Below are 27,808 nucleotides of genomic sequence, written 5' to 3' on the forward strand. Positions count from 1 at the left end.
TGCTGGCAAGGTGTGCAGAACCGGGAGAGACCCACGCAGAGCCGTCTCCCAATAACCTGTGATTGCTTTAGTACAGACGCTTGCACGAAGCTGCCAGGGTTCTGCATTTCCACCGAGTCTTAGGTAAACTCTACCCCAATTTCCTCAGCACCGTCCTGATGTTAAGAAAATCCGAGCTCTTGGAGGCTGAACATCCTGGGACAACGTGCGCTGTATCCTCTAATGCCCTCTCTTGACTCCTGGTTTTCTGTCGCCCATTACCCACTGTGAGGCTTTTCCTGGTCCCCGTCTCCTCCCTTCCCTCCAGGCACAGCTATCCCACTGTGGTTGACCGTGCTGCTCGGGCTTCCTCCCTGGAGAGCCGGTTCTTAACCGTGGATGCTCGTTGAAATCTCCTTGGAACTCTGGGTGGTCTGGGGAGCATCTGGGAATTAGGGTTCTAGAAGCTCTCCTGGGGACCCTTACTTAGGTGCCCAAGGCTGAGAACCACTGCTGAAGGGAGGATGGAGAGGCGGGAGCAAGGTTTCCTCCCAGTTACTCAGCTGATGACAAATGGAAGGAAGGGGCTGGAGTACCCAGAATCCCTTTGGTCCAAGTCACACCTGGTTCGGGTGGCCTCTCAGAGCCTTGCCTTCATGCCCCAAACACTTGGCAGACGCTGCATAGTGAAACCTCAGACATGAGATTGATCTCCCAGGCAGGCACCATGGCCACGGGTGCCCACCCATGCTCTGCCCACGTGGCTGGGAGAGCGTGGGGAAGTGGCCCGACTGTATGGCCCGACAGCCCGGGATGCGGGGCTCACAGCCACCCTTGCACACCCTCTGCTCCAGGGCTGGGCTCCTAAGCACCGTACTGTCACAGTGGAAGACCCATTTTTCACAGAAAGAGAACAGCGGAGCTGTGCCACCACACTTTACACTTTGGGGCAGCCGTTGGCTAGCGAGGGATGGGGAGGTAAAGGACCTAAACATAAGTCAGGTGGCCCACCCTCCCCGAAATGGGGGCCAAGCCAGGACACATCCCTCAGGGCAAATCTCAGGTTCCCCTGATTTCAAATGTTTTGTGCAAACATGTAAAAAGTAAACTAAAATCAGCATCCCAATGTCTTTTGGCCAGTACAGTTCCACTGTTTATCTGAGCTGGGTCTCCTAGTAAACACTTCTCTAGTGCCTGGTTCTACCCAGATCTTTGGGATGGTTAGTTTATGTGCCCCATGATGAATAACCATAAATCCTCTAGCATCCTCAAAAGCCCCTTGGCCATTCCAGATGGATGAAAATGTTACCCACTCAAGGGGTTTTCCCCAGAGCCGTGGAGGAGTTTGCTGGGGGCGGGCTGGCTGGGGCAGGCTCACGAGAGCCGGTGTTAGTATACTCTCTTCCAAAGCCAAGAAAAGACACTGTTCTCAATATTTTCGTTGTCCATGTCTTGCACTTCCCTGCAGAGCCAGCTTTTACTTCCAGGTCAGACACCACAGTGGCCACAAGGCTGGCTACTGGACCAGGCTCCAGGCTGATGCCATCCAAAGCTCCTTCTGCGGGGACCACAGGGGTAGTCAATAATGAGCCCTCCCAAGTCCCAGCTCAGACAACAGCCAAGGCTCCGGAACACACCCCCTCGGCCTCGCAGGACCCGCCCGGTTAGTGCTGGCTTTGCGTGCTGGAGGAGAGGGCAGCTCCCACAGGCTGCTTCTGAGTTGCAGATCCTGAGCGAGCCGATCGCATCACACCATCCAATCCAAAGTCAGGATGACTGAGCAACCCTCTGCCTCCTGCTCTCTGCCACAGCCTTGGTTCTCTGTGCTCCACCCTGGCTCAGCTCAGTGGGGAGAGAAAGCCTGTCTCCTACATGTGACAAGCCTCCCCGTATTAATTCACATGGCAGAGCCTTTGCCAAGAATCAGAACAAGATCTTCCTCCTCCCGACATGGGAGGCCAGAGGAAGCTTTCCTTGATCTGGGATCACAGTGTGTGGGATGGGAGAGCGCTCGGTAATCGGCATCTTCTCTAAGAGCGTATCTGATTCTTAAGCATGGCCCAGCATCAATCAAATCAATGACCCTGGTTCTGTGCTAAAGTGAGGCTGGTTGTGCTAGCCGTGACTCTCTCAAGGCTTTAAGATGGGAGCCAAATTGTCCAGGATTTGTCTTGCTTAGTGAGAAATTAGTGCCTTTAGGACCATGGCAATAACTGAGCTGCAATCTCTTCTCTGCAGGTGCATATCAATACAATCCCAGAGCTGTGACTGGTAAGTATTTTCCTTTGTCCTGGTAGTGTTTATGCTCAGGGCATCTCAGTGCCAGGGTGCTGGGCGGACCTGGCTTATGCCTGCTGTCCCAGCATGGTCACCAACAGCTCCCTCTTTCACTCTCAGAAGTGCCTCTGTTTAGTAAGTTACATGATCCCCGTTTATGGAATTCTAACTTGACTATTTATCTTAATGTTGGTAGTTTCTCACTGTCAGGCTACTGGCGTAGAAGCCAGAGTTGGTGCATCACATTACACTGCCATATTCACTTAGTGCACGAGGAGTAAAGGGTTTATCTTTCAGACTGTATTATACCTCTCATCTCTCACAGCTGAAATACATTTGCTGCAGTTTATATGCTCAGCCTTTAACAGGAGCTACCCCTATATTATGTCATTCATCTATTCAAACAATATAAATTGAGTTCCTATCCTGTGCCAGATATGGTCCTAAGCTTCAACGAAATGCAGATTTCTCATTAAAAAGCAAATGGCACTTTACATGTCCTTCAGCTTACGGAAGGTTAACGGTTTAATTTGATCAATTAAGTATTTATTGATTACCCACTCTGAACCCAGCAGAGTGCTCAGTACTGGAAGAAACAGAAACCACTGCCCAGGAATAAGGAATTGACATTCTCACTTCAAAACTACCTTCAGCAGATGCAGGCACACGGCACATCAAATACACTACCCCGCGGCTTAACTAGTTTGCACAGACTGCCAAGAAATGACGATTCCCTGGATGTTCACAGAGGACACATTTAAAATTGAAGTATAGTTGACTTACAATATTACATTAGTTTCAGGTGTACAGCATAGTGATTCAGTAATTTTGCAGATTATACTCCATTTACGTTATTATAAGATAATGGTTATAATTCCCTGTGCTGTGCAGTATATCCTTATTGTTTATCTATTTTACGTATAATGTTTTGTATCTGTTAATCCCTTACCCCTAATCTGCCCCTCCCCCTTCCCTCTCTCTTTTGGTAACCACAAGTTTGTTTTCTCTGTGAGGCTGTTCCTGTTTTACAAATACATTCATTTGTATTATTTTTTTAGATTCCACATATGTGATATCATACAGTATTTTCTCTTTCTCTGTCTGACTTATTTCACTAAGCATAATATTCTCTAGGCCCATCCACACTGCTGCAAATGGTAGAATTTCATTTTTTTTTTATGGCTGAGCAATATTCCATTGTATATATATATACCACCTCTTTATCCATTCATTTGTGGATGGACACTTGGGTTGCTTCCATGTCTTGGCTTGGAAAATAGTGCTGCTATGAACATTGGGCTGCACGTATATTTTCAAATTAGTATTTTCACTTTTTCCAGACATATAGGCAGGAGTGGGATTGCTGGATCATATGGTAGTTCTGTTTTTAGTTTTTTGAGGAACCGCCAGACTGTTCTCCATAGTGGCTGCACCAATTTGCGTTCCCACCAATAGTGTAGGAGGGTTCCCTTTTCCCTGCACCCTCTCCAGCACTTGCTATTTGTAGACTTGTTGATGATGGCCATTCTGACCGGCGTGAGGTGACACTTCATTGTGGGTACAGAGGACCCTTTCATCACCCACACTGAACAGTGGCCACTGGCCACCTTGGCCGCCTTCCCCAGTGTAGACCCAACATCACTGTAGGTTGAAGTCAAGGCGGGGGCTCCTGGCCCTTCCGGGCTCCTGTGCAATCATCCACCTTTTCTCCCCTCTTTCCTCTGTCTCACCAAATCTCTTTTCCTTTTTCTCCAATCCATGTGCCCCCTAGGAAACACAAAAGGGTGGAGAACGTAGCAGTTGATATATTAATCTATTGTTTTGGTGATTCTGGTTTCTTTACTAAATTTGCCTGGAAATAACTGAGGAAGAGGCCAAGTTCAAATGGCTGAATTCAAATTGCTGTGTTATATCATTGGCTCAGGGGCGCTCTTCTCATTTGAGTTGGAGTCTGCAGTTTTTATTCTCAATAAGAAACACGAAGCAGCATTGTGAAAGTGGAACTACAGTTAACATCAGCTTGCCTTTTCCAATAAACCTCTCCATGAACAGTAAATGCATGCCAACCTGATTAGTCAACATGAAGGAATAGTTTAACGGAGTCACATAAAAAAATTTTGTCTTTTAGTCATAATGATGATTAATGTTAAGTCTAAAAACTCAAAACAACTTCCACTAATTTCCCATGTTTTCCATTACTTTTTTTGGAACAACTTTTCTATGCTTATTTTTATTTACTTAGGTGCAACTAGTTATGTTTCTGTAACTTTAGTGTCTCTTCTGATTACAATATCATTGCAAAAATATCAGGAAAAAAACTTTTTAAAAAAGAAAATAAGGTTATCTACAATCCTAAAGTATTACCTAATACTTTGGTATATAGTCTTCAAGACTTTTCTGTGCGTATGGATACACACATGGCTTACTGGAAATTTTTTTTTGTTTTTATGTCAACCATCTTTTTTTACTTAAGACATTGTAGCCATCTTTCCACATTAACAAATGTAGATTTCATAGTTTTAAAAAGCTGAATAATATTCCATTGTGTGGGTATGCCACATTTTAATTTTCTACTGATAAGAGATTTAGATTAACATTTTAAAAATTATTTTAAACAATACTTTAGTGAATACTGTATATGTATTTCCTATTTCCTTAGAATAAATTTCTAGTAGTGGACTTAGAGAGTCAAAGGAAACGGTCTTCTCCAAAGCTTCTGTTACACGTGCTAACTGCCCTTGAGAAAAACTTCACCCACTTCCTCTTCTATCCTGCAGAGAATCTGGGTATTTCCCCTCATATTTAGCTGTTTTTCAGGAAAGTTCTATTTTTAAGGCCACGTCATGGGTGATTCATCCTTGTACGCACGGCTGTGTGCTGTCCGTATAGGTGCAGGTCTGAAAAGCTCAACAATTCAGGAGATGAATGTGCCTCCTGGTCCACAGTGAGATTCCTGGGTCCCCAGACGTTCGGGGCTGTCATCTTACACACAGGGCACATAGGCGATTTTTTTGCAGGGAGATTTCACAGTAGTAAGGCAAACTGGCCAAATCTGCTTGGCGCTTATGATTGATACAAATGTTTTAAAGACAGTTCTGTTCAGCTTGCCCTCAGGCTCAGCCCTCTCGCTTCCATGTGAAGATCCCACCCTCCCTAACAATCTCAAGTCATCGTGCCTGGGGTCCTCCACCCTCAAGTCCCCCTCCCAATGCTGGTCCTTTCAACTCCAACGAAACATGTGTTTCCCTTTTCCTAAGCTGTTACCTTATTCTCTTCTAATCTGTAACACCTGCCTCATGACACCCTTCTTAACACCACCATAAAAAGTTGCAAATAAAAAAACATAGTAAAGATGAAATTGGAAGAAAAATGGCACTGCCTTCTATTGTTTCTAAATCAGGATTCTGTGAAGATGGAGAAAAGGGGGACATTGTGGCGGGGACAACTGAGGAGGATCCCTGACCTATTTACCCACCTTCGGGTTTAGCAGCAGCTTCCTCTCCTCCTGGGGTGCTGGTGCCCTCGCCCCGATGCTCACGCCCAGCTTCTGATTGCTGAGGCCCTTACTTTCTCCTCCGGCCTCACTCCTGTCCCTGCCCAGTCACCCATGCCACACTGATCGGGAAGGACGAGGATAAAGATAATGCGAATGGGGACGGTTTGAACTGGCAGTGTTGGTGGGAAAGGAGTGTCCTTTGTGCCCAGACGTAGAATAGGCTGAACAGCTGGACCTCAGGGAACTGTTAGTAACGGTGAGCTGGCTAGGAAGGCATCTGGATCTCGCTGCAGGAATGTAAACTGTAAAGAATTTTCAGTCTCAGAAACAAATCTGCTGCCGGGCCTTCGAGCTCAATGCCAACTCAATTCTGCTCTCTTTCTAGCGGCCATCTCCACGTCAGTCGCCGTGCTCTGTGGAGTGTGCGTGGTATGTCTTCTGGTACGTTACGTACGTTACATACGGTCAAGGTGAGTAGACAGAAGACTCACACCGCACAAGATGCTTCCTCCCCCAAGAAAAGGGCTGCATCTGGATGACCCCGGGCCTGCCCTGTCCAAGGAAGACCCCTTTTCCTGGCTGTAGACACAGGCACTTCCGTGCACCCTGTCTGTGTTTGCCAAAAGGAGTGTCGGGGCTGAGCGGTCACTGAGTCGGGCCTGTGCCCTTCACTTTCCAAAGCAGCCTGCAGGCCACTGGTCAGAACCAGGCAGCCAGAAGCCAACAGATGACACAGGGCCAATTCACCGAAAGCCGATTCAGAAGGAAAGAAGGTTCCAAATAACCAATCTGATGGATCTGCAATTCTGATGATATAGTCACGAATGTATTCTTCTTGAATGTACTCGTTAAATACAGATATGCTTCCCCATAAATAGGCTCATTCACGTTGGCCTTGGAATTTCTAATACTTGAAATTCTATATTTCAGCAGTAGTGGCAAGACTGTTTCTGCCACTTGCTGAAATTTCAGTCATTATTATTTTTCTAATCTTTACGCATTTTTACTATTCCTTCGTAAAAGCCTCAAGTGGCATATTAGCCTTGATTTTGTACTTCCATCAGTTAGTAGCCAGTATTTTAGAATTCCATAGTGATGTGGCTGTTCCAGACATATCAGGTGTGTTGAAACTAAACTTTTGGTCACTAGTTATGAAATATTTTTTTCTAAATATTATCTCAATACAAAAGACTGTATCACCCTTCGAGCCTAACTTTGATAAAATTAACATTCCATGAAATGCTACTGTAAAGCCAAAATGAAAAACAGCCATCAAAAACTTCACACAAATCTTCAAAAGCTGTTAATACCACCCCAAGCAAAAGAAATGCCACAAACCTCACAGTTTAGAAATCAAAGTAAGGTTGATATTTTACCCAAAAATTCATCAAAAAATCCCCCCAAGTGCTAAAATATTAGCAAAACAGAAAATGACTTTTAAAAGGATTTTAAGAATACCATTACAACTAAATAATTTCCACATAAAATGTTGTATTTGGAATTACATTCTTAGGAGATTATAATGAATATATATGTTTTTAAATTTCCTTCCATTATTTATTTTAGTCTTTGGGTGCACCCCACAGCAATGTGGGATCTTAGCTCCCCGACCAGGGATCAAACCCACGCCTCCTGCGTTGGAAGGCAGAATCTTAACCACTGGACCACTGGGGAAGTCCCAATAATGAATATATTCATTGACTATATTAGAAAAGAATATATACACGATCTTTTTTAAGAATACATTAAAATATATTTTTAAAAGGGATTTGTAAATTTGATATATATGGCCAATAAATATGCTCATAAAAGGAAAACATCAATATTCACTCAATATATTATGGAAAATCATAAATATATCTATAAGAAGAATTGGTAAACCTGGTAAGTGTGACTACTTGGGCATCTGGTGAGTCGATTCTTGCCATAAACTGATAATTTGCAAATAAGTTATTAGGTAGATTTGTCATTCAACAAATTGGCTTTTAGAAAATTGTTTTTGGTAAATTGGCCTAGAGTCCTAATTTACAGTTTAGCCCTCACTCCAAGGAACTCGAAGTGCTTACTCTAAAATGTCCTAAAAGTTGCTTATCCTCAGGAAGTAGACTGTATAATCCACAGACCCACATACTCAGGGCCTAAAACACATGTCCAACGACAGACAGGGAACTGTGGAATTAAGATGCTCTGCATCCCCTACTCTTGGCTTCTCAAGGACTGATTAATATTTGGTTTTTTCTTTGTTTTTTTTTAAATTAACTAATCTTTTTCTTTATTTTTTATTTTTTTGCTGTACGCGGGCCTCTCACTGTTGTGGCCTCTCCCGTTGCGGAGCACAGGCTCCGGATGCGCAGGCTCTGCAGGCCATGGCTCACGGGCCCAGCCGCTCCGCGGCATGTGGGATCTTCCCGGACCAGGGCACGAACCCGTGTCCCCTGCATCGGCAGGCAGACTCTCAACCACTGCGCCACCAGGGAAGCCCTAACTAATCTATTTCTTTATATTTGGCTGCGTTGGGTCTTCATTACTGTGCACGGGCTTTCTCTAGTTGAGGTGAGCAGGGGCTACTCTTTGTTGCAGAGCACGGGCTTCTCATTACGGTGGCTTCTCTTGTTGCGAAGCACGGGCTCTAGGCATGTGGGTTTCAGTAGTTGCGGTACGCGGGCTTCAGTAGTTGTGACTCATGGGCTCCAGAGTGCAGGCTCAGTATTTGTGGCGCACAGCTTAGTTGCTCCGCGGCATGTGGGAGCTTCCTGGACCAGTGCTCGAACCCGTGTCCCCTAGATTGGCAGGCAGATTCTTAACCACTGCGCCACCAGGGAAGTCCAACATTTGTTTATTTATTTAACACTTAACTAAGTAAATGTCAGGAGCTGTTTTAAAAGCTTTGTAACCATTACACCATTTTTATTAAGACTGTCACACCTGGCTTAGCCAGGCTCCTGGTGACTCACTCCTTCCACAGTGCCCGGCATTTGAACCACCATCTTTAGCAGAGGGAGGATTGGCAAGGTATGGGAGGCCACTCCAAGAGCATTGGTAAACCTTGGTGGACAAAGGGCTTAAAATACCAAAATAAGATTTAAATACCACCTGTGAGTGGAGGCAATCTAGGTGCTCTCCATCTGAACACCTAGAATGAACTATCTTTTGACCTAATCTCTCCTCTTTTCAAAATGAATTACCTGCTTTACAGGCAAGCTTACCAGATACCCAGTGTTGAAATGGAAAGCATGGAGGTCGTGCCAAGGACTGGGGGAACCGACGCCAGAGGGGAGGGCACAGAAAACGAACCACACGACCTAGGAGGCTCCAGGGGACACCGAGGACAGCAAAGGCCACAGTGAAGGCCTAGCTCTGCTCCAGCCAAAGAGGACCTAGAGAAGCCTTGGGGCGGCGGCCTCGGGGAAAAGCCCGCCAGGGTGAGAAGACATCCTGGTACCATTTTACCGACTGGCCAGCTCAGGCACTGCCCGTATGAGTGGGTTCTCTGGGTTCAGGACGGACACTTGCTCCCTGCCCTGGGGCATAGAGCCCAGTCCCCAAAGTCCCAGCGGTCGACACTTTCCCAGGAGAGAATGAAGGTCTCAGGTCTTCGTATCAGGGCTTTTATTTCATCATGACATTTATTCAGGACAGCTTATCCACTGGACTCTCTCTCCCATTCCTCACCCGGACCTGCAGTTTACAAAGAAAAGAAATACGCTCGAAGCTCCAAGTGAATTACGAGGCTCCTCCTGGCTTGGGAGATGTTTACGAGGATGACACCAGCATTTCAGCTCCTAAAACCTCTCTCTCAGCTAGGTGCTCTGCACACATTGAAAGGGAACAGAGAGATTGTGCCCAGTGAATCCTCTTGATTTAAACGTTCAGAAAGAAAACTGAACTTGGTGACATTTTCTATAGATGTGCATTTATATTTATATCCTTGTCTTTTATAGCTACATATTATAAGATTTGTATTTTGAAATTGTGTCTTGTATAAACAAAATAAAATGTCTATTTTCAATACAAAAAAAATGCACTGAAAGAATCACGAGAAATGTACCACAAATAAAAAAAGGAGATCAGGAATGCAGAGTCCCAAATGGTTGAGTTCAGCTTTTCTTTCGCAAAGGAGAAAAAAAAGCCTTGTCTGAATCCGAGTCAGATCACAGTTTTGGAGAATTTTTAATAGCATTTCCACGTCAGAAGCAACGGGTGTCAGGTTGTGGCCCAGGCATGCCTGGTGCACACACTGTCTCTTTCTCTACAGTGTTCTTTTCTTTCATGCTTTGATGCTTATAACTTTTGTTTATAAAATCATGGGCCTGGTCCCACCTCCTCTTTTTACAGATGGGAAAACTGAGGCCTAGAGAAGTGACTTGCCCAAGGCCATGCGGCTCAATTAATGCCAGAGTCTGAACAGAGTCTGAACAAGGCAGGTGCAGGGGTAGGTCTATAAACCAGGTGTCAGCTGCCCCATCACACGGCACAAGCATACAGGAGGTGGGGCATAGGCACAGCAACAAATTCACAAGCTGCCGCGGCTCTCAAAGTACCATTTCTTATAAACTTCTTCATGTCATGAATTTAGATGGCTTCAGCAAAAGTAGGGCTTCCCTGGTGGCGCAGTGGTTGAGAGTCCGCCTGCCGATGCAGGGGACACGGATTCGTGCCCCAGTCCGGGAAGATCCCACATGCCGTGGAGCAGCTGGGCCCGTGAGCCATGGCCGCTGAGCCTGCGCGTCCGGAGCCTGTGCTCCGCAACAGGAGAGGCCACAACAGTGAGAGGCCCGCGTACCGCAAAAAAAAAAAAAAAAAGTAAAGGAAGGGGGACTTCCCTGGTAGCACAGTGGTTTAGAATCTGCCTCCCAATGCAGGGGACACGGGCTCGAGCCCTGGTCTGGGAAGATCCCACACGCCGCGGTGCAACTAAGCCTGACTATTGAGCCTGCGCTCTAGAGCTCGCAAGCCACAACTACTGAAGCCTGCGCACCTAGAGCCCGTTCTCCGCAAGAGAAGCCACCGCAATGAGAAGCCTGCGCACCGTGACGAAGAGTAGCCCCCGCTCGCCACAACTAGAGAAAGCCCGTGCACAGCAACGAAGACCCAACGCAGCCAAAAATAAATAAATAAATTTTTTTTTTTAAAAAGTGAAGGAAGGAAGGGGAGGAATTTTAAATGGCTGCTTTGGGGATTTCAGAGCCACCCCATTTTCACTATCTGCAAATATCTGTTTCAACAAGTAGGAAAACTCATTGCTAACACATGAGCTGGGCCATTCTATTCACTATTGGCCTTAAGTACTTGATTATCCTGAACCTGCCTGATTACCTAAACTTTTTGCTTCTCTCTTCAGCTGCTTGCCCCTAAGTTTCTAGAGTTTACCATTAACTGGATCCAGTTTGTTCTTACAAGAATCTTTAAGTGTATGACCCTTGTTATTTTAAAACTAATTAGACAGGGAAAAAAAAGCAGATGTTCAGTGGAGCCAGGAATCTGAAAGGTTTCTATGGGATGGAAGAGGGCTGAGTCACAGGGATAGTTCAAGGATTTATGGTTCAAAATCACCATCATCTTTGGAAGAGTGAGTGACATGATGACCTCTAGGGGGCAGCGGGGTGCTGTTTTGAAGATGCAGAATCACCCGGTTCAGGTCCAGCACGGAAGTCTGCGATCTACCAGGCACCAACCAAGTTCAAGCTGGGTAAATTATATGACAAAAATTAGATCTAGACATAGAAGCAGGGCTGGGTGGAGCTGAGGTCTAAAAGGACCAAGAGGGGTTGGGTGGGGATAGATCAATCAATCAATCAGGACCTTTTTTCTTTCTTCCTTTTTAAGTCTAAAGGGGTAAAATGAATTCTCTTACCAGGTGGTGTAGTCCTTCTAGGGAAATGTTTAAGTAACCTGTACGATGCCAGAACATACCATGGCCTCAGAATTTATCCATCAAGCAGTGATGAACATTTTGAAAAGAACTGTGCTTTCATCTTTGAATTCTCAGAGACTGATGCAGTGCCCTGAAGGTCATTAACAGATGCTAGATCAATACACTAAAAGATTCCTAATCACAGTAAGGCCAAATTTTCTGAGACAGGGTAGCAGGTTCTCAGGCAAAGCTACAAAGGAAGTGATCTGGGAGGCACTCAGCCACTTGTCTTTTTGCACCCATCTCCCTAGCCTTCTTTGACAGCTCCAAGCACTGCTTCAAGTTCTACATCTGGCCCCTATTTTTACACACAAATAGTGACTGACGCCCAGAGGGCTTGGCCTGGGAGGACACAAGGTGACCTGGAAATGAGGAATAGACGTGGAAACCGTAACAACGTATGCTGGAAGGGCAGATAAACGGTATGCGGGGGTCTCAGATGCACCTCTTATGTGGCATCAGGACCCCCTTCCTACTCCCTCCCACCTGCCCCCACCTGTAGGCTGCCTGCGAGAGTTCTCCAAAAACTACCACTTCCCCTCTCCTACCCGGAAGCCCCAATCCAGCCAACCTGGGAGGGTCCTGCAGAAAGACCTGGTGTGCGGTTACCTCCTCCAGTTACCTGTCACCGCATCACAGGCCACCCCAACAGCAGCTCTGCACCACCACTGTTACTGTCTCTGGGGGCTGACTGGGCTCAGCCAGGCAGTTCTGCTCTGTGTCATCAACTCGGCTGCATTCAGTTAGTGGCTGGGCTGAGGTGAAGGTCTAAGAAGGCCTCACTCACTGCCTGGGGCCCCAGTGCTCCCCTGTGTAAACTCTCCACGTGGCTAGCCTGGGCTTCCTCACAGCATGGTGGCCTCGGGACAGCCAGACCGCTTACAGGTGGCTGAAAGAAGAGCCACCAGGCACCTCAAAGGTAGGAGCTGGCACACTTGATGGGCACACCTGTTGCATTTTATTGGTCAAAGCAAGTCGCCAGGCCACCCAGCCCCAAGGGGAGGGGGATGACAAAAAAGGAGGAGAGGAATCAAGGGAAACCATCTTTGGAGATTATACCAGAGTACTTCCCAGGGGCACCAGAGAAGTGGCATTTATCTTTCAATTCTTGGCACTCCATAAATCCAGGAAATGTTGGACAAATGAGTGAAGAGAATGATCGGGGGTCAGTATCTGCCAGGCACTGAGAAGAGTCGATCTTTTTATTTTTACTTTTTAGTGGACAAGGTACACAGGACCCAAAGGGATTTGCAAGTTCTACAGCTGTTAGGTCTTTAGCCCAGATGATGTCACCAGCTGGCTACAAACCTACATAATTCACATTTTCCCCTCCTCTCTCATTTCCTGTGCTCCACCACATTTGTCATGAAGAAAACTGATTGCCCATCATCTTTTTTTATCTTAACTTGATTTTCCTTGATCAATAAATAAGACTTTGACTTTCATCTTTTTAAACCCTCTCTAGACATTAGGAAGTAGGAGAACAGGGACCAAAAAGGCACATTTAAGGGTTTCTCCGTGCTCCTAATTGCCCAATCCACCTTCTTCAATTCTGGCCTCAGAATTTTGAGAACGTAGCCGAGAATCTTGAGTTTGCTTGTTTTCCCATAAGACTCTTGAGTTTGCTTGTTTTCCTGTAAGACTGTGCTCCTTGAAGGCAAGAGCAGCCTGATTCAGATCAGAGCATCCCCAACACCTCACACTGTGGGAACCTATGAGGAATTCAACGTGTGACTGTTTTCACAGAATTTATAAATATATGGCGCTACACTTAGGAGGGAATTGTGGTTCACACTGTTCTCCCCTAAGGGCCTGTCTAAAAATCCACCCATGCTACTTTTGTGGTCTTGAGCTATCTGGGATGTAACACTCCCTCTTCTCCAATTTGGGGACCCGCCACCGTGTGGGGCAACTTCCCTCCCACAACGCAGAAAGGCCAATATCCCCTCCACCAACTCCCACCAGGTGTGGGCCCCAGAGCCACATGAGGCCCATCAGATGCCCTCACCTGGTGAGAAGCGTTGACTATGGGATGAAGGAACACAACAGAACTAATGGAGCAGCGCCCAGCAAGGCTTCAGGGGCATCCAACGTTGTCAGGCTGCCTGTTTCCTAGCTCTCCAGACTGCTGTGGTTCCTACCTGTTTCCCTAGCCTAATCCTCCAACATCCTGTGATTCTACGAGCCCCCAACACTCTTCCAATACATCTTCTCTTTCCTTGTTACAGGTTCAGTTTTCATTACTTGTCACTGAGAAGGTCGCACCAGTATGGAATTTGGTACTAGTAACAGGTATTGCAAATTACAGAGAAGTAGGGAAAGAAGGAATAGTTTTGAATGGTTATCTGCCTTAGAGAGGGCAGAAAACAGCGTAAGCTCGGCTAGCAGCCTGAGATGGGACTCCAGTGGCCCAGGGCAGGCAGTGAACTAGTTCCCCAGGAGTGGCCTAGAACGGCAGGCCCGCTGAAGGCCCAGCTCCGGGAGGCTGCACCACAGCTGGCCTAAAATATTGTGGGTGGAAAAATCCAAGGCCATAGCCGGGTGGCTACTATTCATGGCACTGAATAATTTAGATAAGAGAACACGAGTTCAAATCCCTAAAATCTCTATTCAAGTTTCAAGCCACAGTCTAAAACCTAGAGATTCTGTAACCACTGAATCGCATGCCTTCGAGATGCAAGGTCAAGAGGAAACCCAACTTAAGAGCTCAAGTCTTCACAGTGTTGAATCATGTTAGCTGAATTTACAGCCACGGCAGGTTTAAGAGACCTGAGGGCTGGAAGACAGAGCACTGATTGGATGAGGACGAGGCCCCAGGATTGGAATTAAGAAATGCGGTGGGGGGTGGAGGGGAGATAAATTGGGAGATGGGGATTGACATATACACAATACTATATATAAAATAGATAACTAATGAGGACCTACTGTATAGCACAGGGAATTCTATTCAATACTCTGTAATGACCTATATGGGAAAAGAACCTAAAAATGAGTGGATATATGTATATGTATAAAGATTTACTATGCTGTACACCTGAAACTAACACAACATTGTAGATCAACTATACCCCAATAAAAAAAAAGATATAGGGGCAATTTGGAGGCTCACAAGCCTCCCAGCTCTACCCCCAGGGACCCTCCCTCGTCCTCAGCAGCAGCCCGTTTTACCTGGCAACGCTGCTCCTCACTTGCTTCAAGGCAGCATCGCTACTTCCTTGGTTGAGGAGTCACCTTGCAAGAGAAGCCTGTGGCCCTGTTCTACCCCCGGTGGGCACAGGAAGAGAGCTTCACTGATTATGCCAGCCAGACCCTCAGGATCACGTAGCAGCCTGTTCGCCTAAATCACAGCCCTCACAAGGGCCATCCAGGGCCTTGCTCCAGGCTGCCTCCTCCACCTTTCCCCCCACCGCTTCCCTGTGTCCCCACAGGCCAAGCACGACGTCCACAGTCAACCTATCTGCCAGTCCTTGGCCATCCTCTCTACATCCAATCTACCTTTCAAGAGCCAGCTCGATATCTACCTGCTCCAGGGAGCCTTCATTAGCTACTCAAATGTGTGAAATCGTCCGCCTCTGAGCCCCTGTAACCTTTATTACGTGTCCTATAAATGCGGAGTTTGCTGAATAGTACCTCAAACAGAGGCAGGAGCACAGGACTCGGACCACCTGGGTGCCAAGCTCGCACTCTACCCTTCGCTGGCCCCGTCACCTTGCGAGAGTCACTTAAGCTATAAGGACCGACATTCCATCTTTAAAGTGGGGATAACAACACCTGCATTGTCCTTTTCACAAAGGTGAGGATCAATGTGGTGTTTGAAAGTGCTTTCTGAATTGCTCCTTTCTCTCTCTCTCTCTCTAGACACTAGAGATGCTAAGTGAAGACCTGGTTCTTACCCTGTAGGTGCTTACAGCCTGATCAAAAAAAAGGGGAGACATAGCAAAACAAAGCGAAGCAAAAACTTCATACCACACATTAGCAGATATAAACGCCACATGGGGTGTGAACACAGTAATATTACCACGTTAAGCTCGGGAGGGGAAGAAATCACTAAAAGGCCTGGACACTTGAGGAGTATTTTAGATGTAATGGGACTTGAGTTGAAGTATGGTTGTGATTTAAATAAATAGAAATAGGCAGGGAGGGTTCTAAATAGGGGGAACGATACAGGCAAAGACAGAGGGAAGCAAGTGACAAGTTCAGAAGAGGAGGAAGCAGTTGGAATGACAGACCACTTGTGGGGCTCACATGACAGACGAGGTGGAAGGCAGACTGTGGAGCTCCGTGCTTCTCTTACAACCCCTGGGGTGGCCTGTGACATGAACTCGTTCTGGGAGGACTGCTTGATGACTATTATAAACAAACAGAAACGAAAGCAGCCTTAAAGAGCGATGGTCTTGCAGGGATTGAGTGCAATCAGCAGAATCTTAGGGTCTTGCAAGTCCCAGGTGCTACCCAAGGGCCCCCTTCTGATGGACACCATCACCATGAACTTGGATGGTTATCTGTCCAGGGCTGTTTCCTCATTTCTCTGGGCAGAGAGCCAAAAGCACTAATTACAAAACAAGCGTGTAATCTTCAGAACCCCCTTTGAGATGAATGTGATCCAGAGGCGCCTGAGCTTCTCTAATTCCAAGTTGTCCAGGGCCGCCTGGGCTGCATGTGGCTGCGGTGTCTCTGGTCTGTTCCCAAAAGCCTTAGAGCCTTAGCCTGGGGGCTTCCCAGGGGGAGAGCTTAAGAAAGAATTCTAGTTGCCACCCCAAGTCCTAATTACAGTAGCTACACTTTAACTGGCAGTAAAATTTGGTTTGAAGAATGCCATGGCTGAGAACATCAGAAAGCCTTTGATGCTTTGTTTTTGACAAATGTGGGCTTTTTGAAGAGTTCTAGTTCTGTTGACATGGTGGTGCTGGAAATACCACGGGTTTGGAGATCACACTTGTTTTAACCTGAGCACTATTCTATGTGCTACTGATCAATCACTCTAAAGGCTGCTTCATCATCCGCTCCTCCAGGTTTGTTGGGAGAACTACATAAAATAATGTACAGTCCCGAGTATGTCTACCATGCTAAGAAATGCTGCAGTCATTTCCTGGACGACATCGATGTGTACACTGGACAATCAGGCCCTGGCAGTTGCCTGCCCCTCTCCTTCCTTTTCAAACGAGTTCCCACTTTTGGGGTATTAATTCTCTTCCACACCATCATGTATATCAAAGGAAGCAGACCTCATTCCAGACTCCAGGAAAGCAAATCCTGATTATTTTAAGCTACCCTCCTGCTAGCAGCTGGGTTAGGAATGGGCAAGTGACCTTGTTCTGACCACTGAGACGTGAGGGGAAGCTCCTGGGGAAGGATTCCTTGCTCCCAAGAGACACAAAGGACAGGCTTTCTTCTCACTGCTGCATCTGGACACACTGCCTGACAAGATACAGGCAGCTTGCCATGGGGAAACCAGCCTGGCGGCAAAGCTGACACTAGAGACGGCAGGGAGGCCAGAAACAGCCCGCCCTCCTCTGCGAAACCGTCACATTTCCTGTTCAACGCCCTTTAGAGCTTCTGTCTGGGGGACTCATGGCCCCAAGTGTCCTGATACAGAATTTGGTAACACAAAGTGGGGACGGTGTAAGTTACCCTGAGATGTGAAACGGGCTGAGCAGAGGGGGAGGACAGGACAGTGAGGTCCCTCCACCTCAGGCCAGGAAGCCAGTGGCCCTTCCTCATGCAGCTCCAAACCACTCATTAGAATGTTACCTTTTCTGTCACAGGCTCCAGATCAAGAAAACATAATACCAGGAAAATGATTACATAAAAAAGAATCCAGGACCATTGAATTGGACATTTAAAAAAGGAAAAAAACAATCCAGGATGTTGAGTCCTGTCAGCTACTTCTTGAGGCCCTGGGTAGGTTCTTTAAAGGATGACCTTGGGTGAAGGTAGAGCAGATAATAGGCTTTGCACTAACACCATCACCTCTGGCTCTGTACCTTCATTCCCCTCGGTCTGGACAGTGCTGGATGCTGAAGCTCACTCCTGCTTAAACCCCTTCCTCTCCTGAATTCAGCAGCAGCTCTATCTTTCAGAACTAGCTGTCACTTCCTTCACAGAATCCTCTTCCTTTTTCCTCCCAAGCCTCGTCGTCCTCTGCTCTTTTCTCTCTGGACCCTATGCTGGGGTGAGCTCGGAGACCCCTACACTGATCTACCTCACCCACCACTTACACATGACAGCTCTAAACCCTCTGCTCCCAGCCCAAACAGGTCTGCTGATGTACACACCTGTTTTCCCAATAGCCTCCAGGACAAATCTACCTGGGTTTCTCATAAGCACCCAAACTCAACATGTCAAAACCAAACCCATCACTGTTTTTATACAAACCTACCACATCCTGTGTTTTCTGTCCCAATGATGGGTACCCTCACCCATCCTGAAAACAAGCCAGAAGACCAGGGGTCCCATCGGGATTCCTATCACCGACTCGCCACTCCCACTGAAGCACTAAGTCCTACTGATTCTACCTTTTAATCCTGAGAGCAGAAGTTCTCAGAATTCAGTGTGTATCAGAATCACTGTAGGGCTGGTTAAATGCCAGCTGCTGGGCTGTCTCATGGGTTCTGATCCAGTAGATGTGGGTGAAGAACAGAATGTGCAGTTCTATCAAGTTCCCAAGGGATGCTGACGCGGCTCATCTGGGGCCACACTCTGAGGACCACTCACCTAGGTCCATCCCTTCCTCACCAGACCCATTTTGCCTGTCTTGGTCCAGCCCAGTGGTTGTCATTTCTTGCAGAGATCACAACTCTGAGCCTCTTAATTGATCTGACCTTCTTAAAACATCCTCCAATCTACAACTGGAATGTTCTTCCTGAAAACAAAATCTGATGTCTTAAAATCTCACATTGACTCATAATCTTTGAGGATACCACCCAAACTCCTTCGTGTCCCGGGCCCTTTGTTACCTGGCCCTTGCTAGCCGGCTCCTACTATATACATTCTCCAGCCACACACATCTCATTTCCCCAAGCCTTTCCTACAGTGGCATACCTTTAGTGAATGCAATTTCAGGTGCTGATGTTCTGTGACATTTTAAAATTTCTCTATGCCAATATTTCAGGTTGGTCAACTACTATCACCTAGTTTTTTAAAAATCTAAAATCTGAAATATGTTTTGAGAATAATTATGTGAAAGGAAAAACTAATGCATAGTCTACAATGCACTATGATATTTTAACACTTCTATTCCAAGAATAATTTTTATTTTATTTCAAATACCTTCTAAACAAATGGATTATGACATAACATAATTTGTTTTTATATGAGTAACTCTGCATCAGAACCTCTATATACATGATAAAGTCAAAGACAGAGACAAATCAGAAATCCTAACTTTGAAACAAAAAAACTAGAACTTGCTATCAGTAGACTGCACATTCTTAAACAACTGAAAAAAGAACTCCTCTAAGTTATCAAATAAGAGGGATTATTTAAAAATTAATGAACCAAAGAAAAATATTTGGAACTAGCTTATAATTATTTTTTCTCCCAATTTACGTGGTGTAAAAACAAAACAAACTTCTACAGAAAATTGTGCACAAAAATACATTAACAACTAAATGAAATCATGGAAGCCCCATATTTTAAAGACTATACCTTATAAAAGATCTAAAAGATTTTCATTTTCATGTAGTATTTAGTTTACATTTTTGAATAATGCTTTTACTCTTTCCATCTAATCACTTTTATTCAAGTGATAATGGATATTTAACACTTATAGATAAGGGTATGGGATTAAGAGATGCAAACTACTATGTATAAAATAGATAAGCAACAAAGATATATTGTACAGCACAGGGAAATATAACCATTTTTAAAAACTTTAAATGGAGTATATCTATAAAAATATTAAATCACTATGTTGTACACCTGAAACTAATATAATATTGTAAATCAACTACACTTCAATAAAAAATTTTTAATAAAAATAAATAGAATATAATTAACTTTATAAGTATATTTAACAAAATCGTAAGTTTTATATAGGAATTTCTATCTTAAACTGATTACTGATAAGAAACTAAAATAAATAACATTTCTATTTTTACTGTGTATTTAAAAATTGTTTTTCTATTTGAAACACACCAACCATTTGATTTTACTGATTTTTTAGAAATTCTTAACACTTAAAAAATAAAGTACCAGCATCAATTCCTAGATCCTATTATTTTTTAAATAAGTACCAAAATACTAGTGCTGACATTTTGCCCTGGTAGTGCCGTGACCACCAACACCTTCATGTTTTTCCTTCTTTCTAGAATATTCTTTTCTTCTTTAATATCTAACGACTCACCCCGTTATTAAAAACAGCTCCAGCACCACCCGCTTTGGTGGTCCTCCGACCTCACCTCTGAGAGAGACACCCCTCCCGCCCCAGAGCAGCAGTGCGGCCCCCTCTCCGGACGCCCTCTGCCCCACACCCGAGCGGCCCGCCTCCAAACACCCCACACGCATCACACCTCTTACTGTCACCTCTCCGAGTCAGGACCACGGCTGACTGCAGACGCCCGCGACCAGGGCCCTGCCCCACATCAGGTGCTCTGAGAAGGTCTAGAGAATTCATGACTTCTCCCTAATAAATAAGTTGCTTCCTCTCTGGTTGGTAAAAGCAGATTTCCAGAAAACGTGTTCATGGCCCCTCTTGCTACCCACCCCCACAAACCCCTCTTCTGAACGACTCTGAGCACTGTGACCTCCAAATCCAAACCATTTCCTTTCACGTGCTGTTTTGCTCTGAGTTAACCAAAAGCACCAAATGAGGCGAGGCGAGGCCAGGCATGCCGGCGGAGCAGATGAAAGCACCCCGTCCCACCTCTGTCTTCAGGGCCCATTCTGTGAATTCTCTGCTATATGCAGACGTGTCCCTCACCCTTTCCAAGCACCCCAGCCCGATCCAACAGCACCCTTGCTTTACTCACCGGCCTGCTCGCTAAACTCCACTAGAGGCCTGACGTGGGAGAGGTTAGGGGCGGCCGCAACAATGAGGCTAGGAGTCTGCTCTCCACTCCGCTGACTGGGCTCAGACACTAGCTGGTGAACTCTCTGGGCAATGCCCTCACCTGCCATCTGCATCCCTGAAGTGCTGCATGGCAAAAATGTAAAAAACCAGATCCATGTACGGCTAAGCAACGTGGGTTTTCCCACTGGTCTCTATAAAGAACAGCTTTATTACGACATCCACCCAGCATCCCCAGGCAGTGAACTAGGTACCAGCTGCCCATCTCCACCTGCTCCTGTCTCCCCCACAACGTGGCTGGCCTACTCCACCTCCCTCTCAGGTATTTCTGGTCTTCCGTTCTACCTGTGGGAACACAAGGTGTCTAGCTAGTGTCACTTTCTACTTGTCTTGTTGTATGTCACGCTGCCTCCCTGTTCAGGCTGTGAGCCCCGTGATGACAAAGGCGCACGCTGTGTCTTATACATGTGTGATTCCCCACAGCATGAAAAATCTCATTTTTGATGCATTAGTTGTCACCCTGGACAATAAGCCTCCTACTCTGCTTGGTGTGCACTGTGAACAGTTACAGAGCTTTGAAAAGAGTAAGAGGAGAAAAGGAGAAAGTCCAGAAACAACAGGGCTGAAGGCAGGGGCCGTCACACAGTGGAACGCCAGTGCTACAATGCCTGTTTAATCGAAACCTTGTAATAAAAGTTTAAATACATAATTTTTCTGTTTTTTTTCTTTTTTTTTTTTTTTATCAAAAGACCATCCCCTGCATCCCCGGCCTGCTGGGGTGGAGGAGGGGCAGTGGGGTCTGGCTACCTCCAGGGGTGGAGACACGGCAAGTCCAGCTCCAGTCGGCTTCATCTTCCTCAGAAGATGCTCTGTGAGTGAGTCCGGTCTCGGGGAGGGAGCCCCCCATGCCGCCGTCCACGGAGGCAGGAGTCTGCCCAGCATCCCGGCCGGAGGAGAGAGCTCCCTGCACCTCAGAAGACAAGGAAGAGCAGGGCCTCATGCCGGGGAAGCACGATGTTCTCCACGGTGCGGTCCATGGCGCGCACCTGCTCGGGGGAGGCAGTCAGGAAGGCCAGCGGCCCAATGCGCTGCTCTGCACATGAGTGGCACAGGTACCCACCCTTGTTTTCCTTCCTGTTGCTCTGCAGGGCGGGATGAGAAAAAGGGAGCAGGGGGAACAATTGAAGGGCAAGCGTTTCCCACCAAGAAGCGTGAACCAACCACCACCAGCACTGCCATCATGACTGATGCTTTCAGACCCGCCTGTGTGGCCCTGAGGCCGTACCTCCCCCAGCACAAGTGCCCAGGGTGGACTCTGCTCTATCAAATCCCCCAGAACGTATCAAGGCAAGGGATGAAGAGCCAAGAAAAAACTAACTGGGCCCCCAGGTAAATCGTCCTCACCTGAGTGTCCACACAAGCCCACCTCCCAGACTGTGGTCACCCAGCCTGGCCCCACTGGGTCCAGTGTCTGTGACACTGAGGCCCACCAGACACCTCTGGGCCTTCCTCGTGGAAGGATTGGACGAGCTTCCCCTTCACCTCCCTCACCCACAACCCAGATGGGCACAAAGACGACTGAACTAAATCCTACGGAGAGCAGAGGTCGTGGCCGAGACACGTACATAGGTGATGGGCAGCTTCCGCATGGTGAGCACGGTGTCCACGGGGATGGCGTTGCTGCACTGCCCCACGCAGCAGCGGACCACGCCTGTCTTCAAAACATTACTTGTCAGCTCTGCTTGCAAGAAATACTCCTGGGAAGGAAAGAGTGAGGACAAGAGTCACAGCAATGCCTCTGCCACTTCCTACTTGGACACCCCAACAGCTGAGGGCTGTCAACACTCTGTAGACCTTGCACAAGTCCCGGAATGAGAAGAGCACTGACCCCTGCATCTTCCCTCCGTTTCTCTACCTTCCTCCTGCCTGTAACACCGTCTCCAAGAGAACACTCACAGCTGGACCCAGTCTAGCTGGATTCTTGCTAAAATGGTCAGTTTAAAAAGGAAAGGTTTAATGGACAAATGTGAAACTGTTGGCTATAATGATATTTCAGGACTATTTCTGGATTTTATCTTAGGCTGACCTGTGCCTGAATCATTAAGGATGACTTGTATATTCTCTTTACAGCCCAGATGAGCTTAAAAGACCTGCCCACATCAGTCCTGCCCACTACCATCTTGCAAGTCTTTGGCTGTCCTAGGGGGCAAACACTCAACCTCTCTAAACCCCAGTTTCTCCATCTGTAAAATGCACAGAAGCCAGCACCCACTTCACCCGGCTGTTGTGAGGAAGACACACAACACCGAGAGCTAAGTGCTCAGCGACTACACACAATGGGCACCCAGATCAAATGCCAGACGGGAAATGCCATGAGAACAGGGACCAGGGTCTGGTCTGCTGCTGCCCCACAGGAGGCTAACAAGGTTCTGGCATACCAGTAAGACTGCAAATACTTGCTGACAAAATAATTATGATTTCATGTTTTTTTGGATTACAACTGGCTATTTATCCAATTTTTGCAAAATCCGTGTCCAAAGTTCTGATTTATATGGTTTTTCTCTCTTTCAGGATCTGGCTACCTGCTTTAGGAAAGAACAGAAAATAAATAAACACTAGTGTTCCCAATCTAACGGTGGGAAATCCTTTCTAAAATAAAATTAGAGATTTTCTTGGAGTCCCCTTTGCCCATCTGTCATCACAGTCCCTCCGTAGGGGAAAGCAGCATCATGAATCTGGCATGAATCCTTTCCAATCCATTCTAAACTGGCTTTACACTTAACATATATTTCTAAGAACATAAGGTGTCATCTTATAGGTATTTGTTTACGTAAGTGTTATACTGTTAGTTTGCTTCTCATCTAGTACATTTCTTTTTGTTTTTTTTGGTTTGTTTTTGTTTTTGCGGTATGTGGGCCTCTCACTGTTGTGGCCTCTCCCGTTGCGGAGCACAGGCTCTGGACGCGCAGGCTCAGCGGCCATGGCTCACAGGCCCAGCCGCTCCGCGGCATGTGGGATCTTCCCGGACCGGGGCACGAACCCGTGTCCCCTGCATCGGCAGGCGGACTCTCAACCACTGCACCACCAGGGAAGCCCTAGTACATTTCTTTTAAGTGCTGTACAGGATTCAATCATCTCACTCTCCCACATTTTATTAAGACAGTCCCTTTGTGTGGAGACTGATGTTACCAAATTATTTCCAACAACGCAGCAATGAACATCCTTGTACATGATTTCCCACCCACACATGCATGAGGTCCTCCAGGGCTTTCTACCTTTTCTGACCCCGATCCACGCCAAGAAATCCACTCAGCACTACAATTCTACATACACACACATGAATGTATGAAAGACTGAAATCAGTTTCACAAAATAGTATGTAACCTCACATGCTGTGGACTGATTCCTCCTTTAGACTTTACTCCACTTCCCTTTTTTTTTTTAAAGATCATCATAACCCACTAACTAGGTTCCTAAGTCGTTAATAAATTGCAATCTACAGTTGGAAAAACACTGCTGCAAAGCAGTGGTTTTCAAACATTTTGGTCTCGGGACTCCTTTACACTAATAAACATTAAAGGCTCCAAAGAGGTATTGCTTCCATGAGTTAGAGCTACTAATGTTTACCTGATTAGAAATTTAAACTTTTGTTTTTTGGTTGTGCCGGGTCTTAGTTGCAGCTCATGGGCTCCTTAGTTGATGCATGCGAACTCTTAGTTGCGGCATGCATGTAGGATCTAGCTCCCTGACCAGGGATCGAACCCAGGCCCCCTGTATTGGGAGCCTGGAGTCTTAACCACTGCACCACCAGGGAAGTCCCAAACGTTTTAAAATGTTTATTAATTCATTTAAAACATAACATAATAAACCTATCATATGTTAACCTGTATATTTTTATGAAAAACAACTGTATTAAAAAAAACCTTAACAAGGGACTTCCCCAGCAGTCCAGTGGTTAACACTCTGCCTTTCAATGCAGGGGGCGCGGGTTCAATCCCTGGTTGGGGAACTAAGATCCCACATGCCGTGCAGTGTGGCCAAAAAAGAAAAAAAACAAAGGGTACCATGAAAACAAACCAGCTCAATAAAAGTAAATAAACAGACTGGACAGCTCATATGTCAATTAGGCGTTGTGTTCTACTGCCTGTAACACTTAAATAATGGCTCAAATAATTGCAGGGTTTTTATTAAAAAAAAAAACAACTTTAACGAGAAGAGTAGCATTGCTATACATTTTTGCAAATCTCTTTCATGTCCGGCTTAAAAGAAGGCAACTGGGCTCCCATCTCTGCCTCTGGGTTCAATCTGTGGTGACGACATGCCATGTGGCCTCTGGAAAACTCCACTGTACACTTGTGAGAGCACTGAGGGAAAAGGGCAAGTAACTACCCAGTATTATGAGAAGAGCACGGAGTACACGTACAGTGTGTATTGTGAAAGGTTCCCAGAAGGTTCCTCTGACCACACTTTGAGAACCAGTGCCCACCCCCGACCATCCTGGCCAGAATCTGAAAGGACAGACTTCTTCATTCTCACCCATCAGACAATTTTAGGTTGCATTTCCCTGACCATCAAGGAGGCTGCATAAATATAAATTTTTTAACAGATTCCCTGGCCCCTGGGGCTTCCTTTGCCCATTTACCCACTAGGTTGCCTGTGTCTCAGGAATGTGCAGTTCTTTATGACTGTGTGGGTCCTCTTCCACAATCACATAAGCTCAAGGAGGGCAGAGTTATGCTTGGCTCATGCCCACGACCTCAGCACTGTGCCCAGTACAGTGCTCAGTACAGCTGCGCTTAGTAAGCACATGTAGGACGGATGGGGGAAGTGTCCCCTCCACTCCGTGACGGGCCTTTTAACTTCATGCAAAGCAGCGGCCGGCACGGTGAAGGGCACAGGCCCTGCAGACTCACCTCAGTTCACAGCCCAGTCTACTCACTTTGGGGTAGTGCACCTTTGGGCAGGTGATTCTACTCGGTGCCTCAGTTTTCTTATCAGTAAAACTGGCAAAACGACAACTGCATCACGAAAGATGGTTTTTTTTAAGGGTTAACTATATGTTAGCTGTTACTTTATCACACTGAAGCTTTACATCTCGATGCAATCAGATTTACCTGTTTTATGATTTACTATTATATGTCCTGCTTATTATTAATCTCCTCCTAAATGCCAGGCCTCCCTCGGCCCCTGCCCCTGGAGGTCAACGTCTCAAAGACAAGTAGCCATCTCTGAGGACCCTGACGCTTCTCCCAATCGACTGTAATGCAGTTATCTCATCAGCTCATCATAACCCTTCTCTAACCGTCTCCTCTGAGGTGCGGTGATCGCCGTTTTGCCAGTATTACAGACTAGGAAACAGAGGTACAGAGCAATGAGTAACTTGCCAAGGTCTCAGAGCGCCCACGTGGAGGACCCAGTCTGACCCGGATCTGTAGAATTGGCCCCGCAAAGCCTCTCAACAGGAGGGGATGCTGCTGTCCCTCATCCCACAAATGCGCACTGAGTGCTGACTCTGTGCAGGCCCTGTTCTAAGGAGAGACCCGTGAGGGCTGGGTTCAGAATCCAAGATGCTGAGGCTGAGAAGCGTCTTTGAGCAACCAGCATAACTCCACGTCATTTAATAATTCAATAATGTAATGATCCCCTCGCTTCCTCAAAACTTAAAGAAACAAAAGGTGTTTACCTAGATTTTCTAAGGGGGTCAGAGAAAAAGGAGTCTGCCTGCCCTACTTTTGGTTACAGGGGAGACCAGGATGGCTCATCACCTTACAGGTGATAAGGTAGCAGGAAACAAGGGCTCCCTTTTGTTCTAAATCCTCACCAGGCACGACTTGCTTTCACCTTCTCCAGTGACTACCCTCCTCTCCCCCTCCAGAACCTCCAAGATCCCCCATGAGTTGAGGGTAGACTTAGCCACTTCTGAAACAGGATGCCCCCAAATTGGTTCATATTGCAGCTGCGATAAAGAAAAAGCAGAAGTCCTCACGCAAGGTCCTTCAGACTTAGAAACATCTAGTCACGCAAATGGGCAATATTTCCGGGGCTTCCTCAGAGCCCCCCACCCTGTGGGCCAAGAGATGTTTCCCAGCCCAGCCTCAGTAAGGGGGAAGTATTTCTCTAGAGTCTGTGTTCTTTTTTCCATGGAGAAAATTCATTTTCCCCATAAAATATATGCAGTGACCAACTGATAAGCTTCCAGTTAGTTTTAAAAAGCCTATTAGACTCTAATACATAACTTGTGGGACTCTAAGGTATAAAATCCATGTGATGAATTTAGCAATACCTAGAAAAATGACATATCCATTTACCCTTGACCCAGAAATTTAGATTATAGAAATGTATCCCCAAGAAGCACTGGCAAAAACAGAACATGACTTGTGCATAAGATTATGCATTGTGGCATTAGTTTTAAAACCAAAAGATTGGAAAGAACCCAATACCCATCAGTGAGGAGCTACATAAATCATGATAAATGGACACAGTGAATACTACTCAGCTTTAAAAAGGAGAAAGAGCTTTAGAAACTGATAAAGAGCCAGCATCAAAAAATCTAGAAACAATAAATGCTGGAGAGGGTGTGGAGAAAAGGGAACCCTCCTGCACTGTTGGTGGGAATGTAAATTGATACAGCCACTATGGAGAACAGTATGCAGCTCCTTTAAAAAACTAAAAACAGGGCTTCCCTGGTGGCACAGTGGTTGAGAGTCCGCCTGCTGATGCAGGGGACACAGGTTCATGCCCCGGTCTGGGAGGGTACCACATGCCGCGGAGCGGCTGGGCCCATGGGCCATTGCCGCTGAGCCTGCGCGTCCGGAGCCTGTGCTCCGCAACGGGAGAGGCCACAGCAGTGAGAGGCCCGCGTAGCGCAAAAAAAAAAAAAAAAAAAAAAAAAAAAAACTAAAAACAGAACTACCATATGACCCAGCAATCCTAGTACTGGGTATATAGCCCTGAGAAAACCATAATTCAAAAAGATAACATGTACCACAATGTTCATTGCAGCACTATTTACAATAGCCAGGACATGGAAACAACCTAAATGTCCATCAACAGACGAATGGATAAAGAAGATGTGGCATGTATATACAATGGAATATTACTCAGCCGTAAAAAGGAACGAAAATGGGTTATTTGT

At 46.2% G+C, this 27,808-nt stretch overlaps 2 protein-coding genes across 2 annotated transcripts in view; one reads left to right on the forward strand and one right to left on the reverse strand.

The window, feature by feature from the left end:
- Positions 1-9,658, forward strand: part of IL15RA (interleukin 15 receptor subunit alpha) — a 28,502-nt gene extending 18,844 nt beyond the window's left edge. Inside the window, exons 4-7 of the mRNA XM_030836894.2 lie at positions 1,448-1,642; positions 2,218-2,250; positions 6,138-6,222; positions 8,949-9,658. Coding sequence (XP_030692754.1) covers positions 1,448-1,642; positions 2,218-2,250; positions 6,138-6,222; positions 8,949-9,099 — 464 coding nt within the window. The 3' untranslated portion in view covers positions 9,100-9,658. The remainder of the gene's footprint in view (positions 1-1,447; positions 1,643-2,217; positions 2,251-6,137; positions 6,223-8,948) is intronic.
- A 9,246-nt stretch (positions 9,659-18,904) lies between these two features.
- The window catches only part of FBH1 (F-box DNA helicase 1), a 47,523-nt gene continuing 38,619 nt past the window's right edge, over positions 18,905-27,808 (reverse strand). Inside the window, exons 20-21 of the mRNA XM_030836890.3 lie at positions 22,299-22,430; positions 18,905-21,815 (exon numbers count right to left, since the gene is read on the reverse strand). Of these exons, the coding sequence (XP_030692750.2) occupies positions 21,645-21,815; positions 22,299-22,430 (303 nt within the window). The 3' untranslated portion in view covers positions 18,905-21,644. The remainder of the gene's footprint in view (positions 21,816-22,298; positions 22,431-27,808) is intronic.

This window comes from Globicephala melas, chromosome 2 (assembly GCF_963455315.2).
Source record: "Globicephala melas chromosome 2, mGloMel1.2, whole genome shotgun sequence".
Taxonomy (NCBI): Eukaryota; Metazoa; Chordata; class Mammalia; order Artiodactyla; family Delphinidae; genus Globicephala; species Globicephala melas.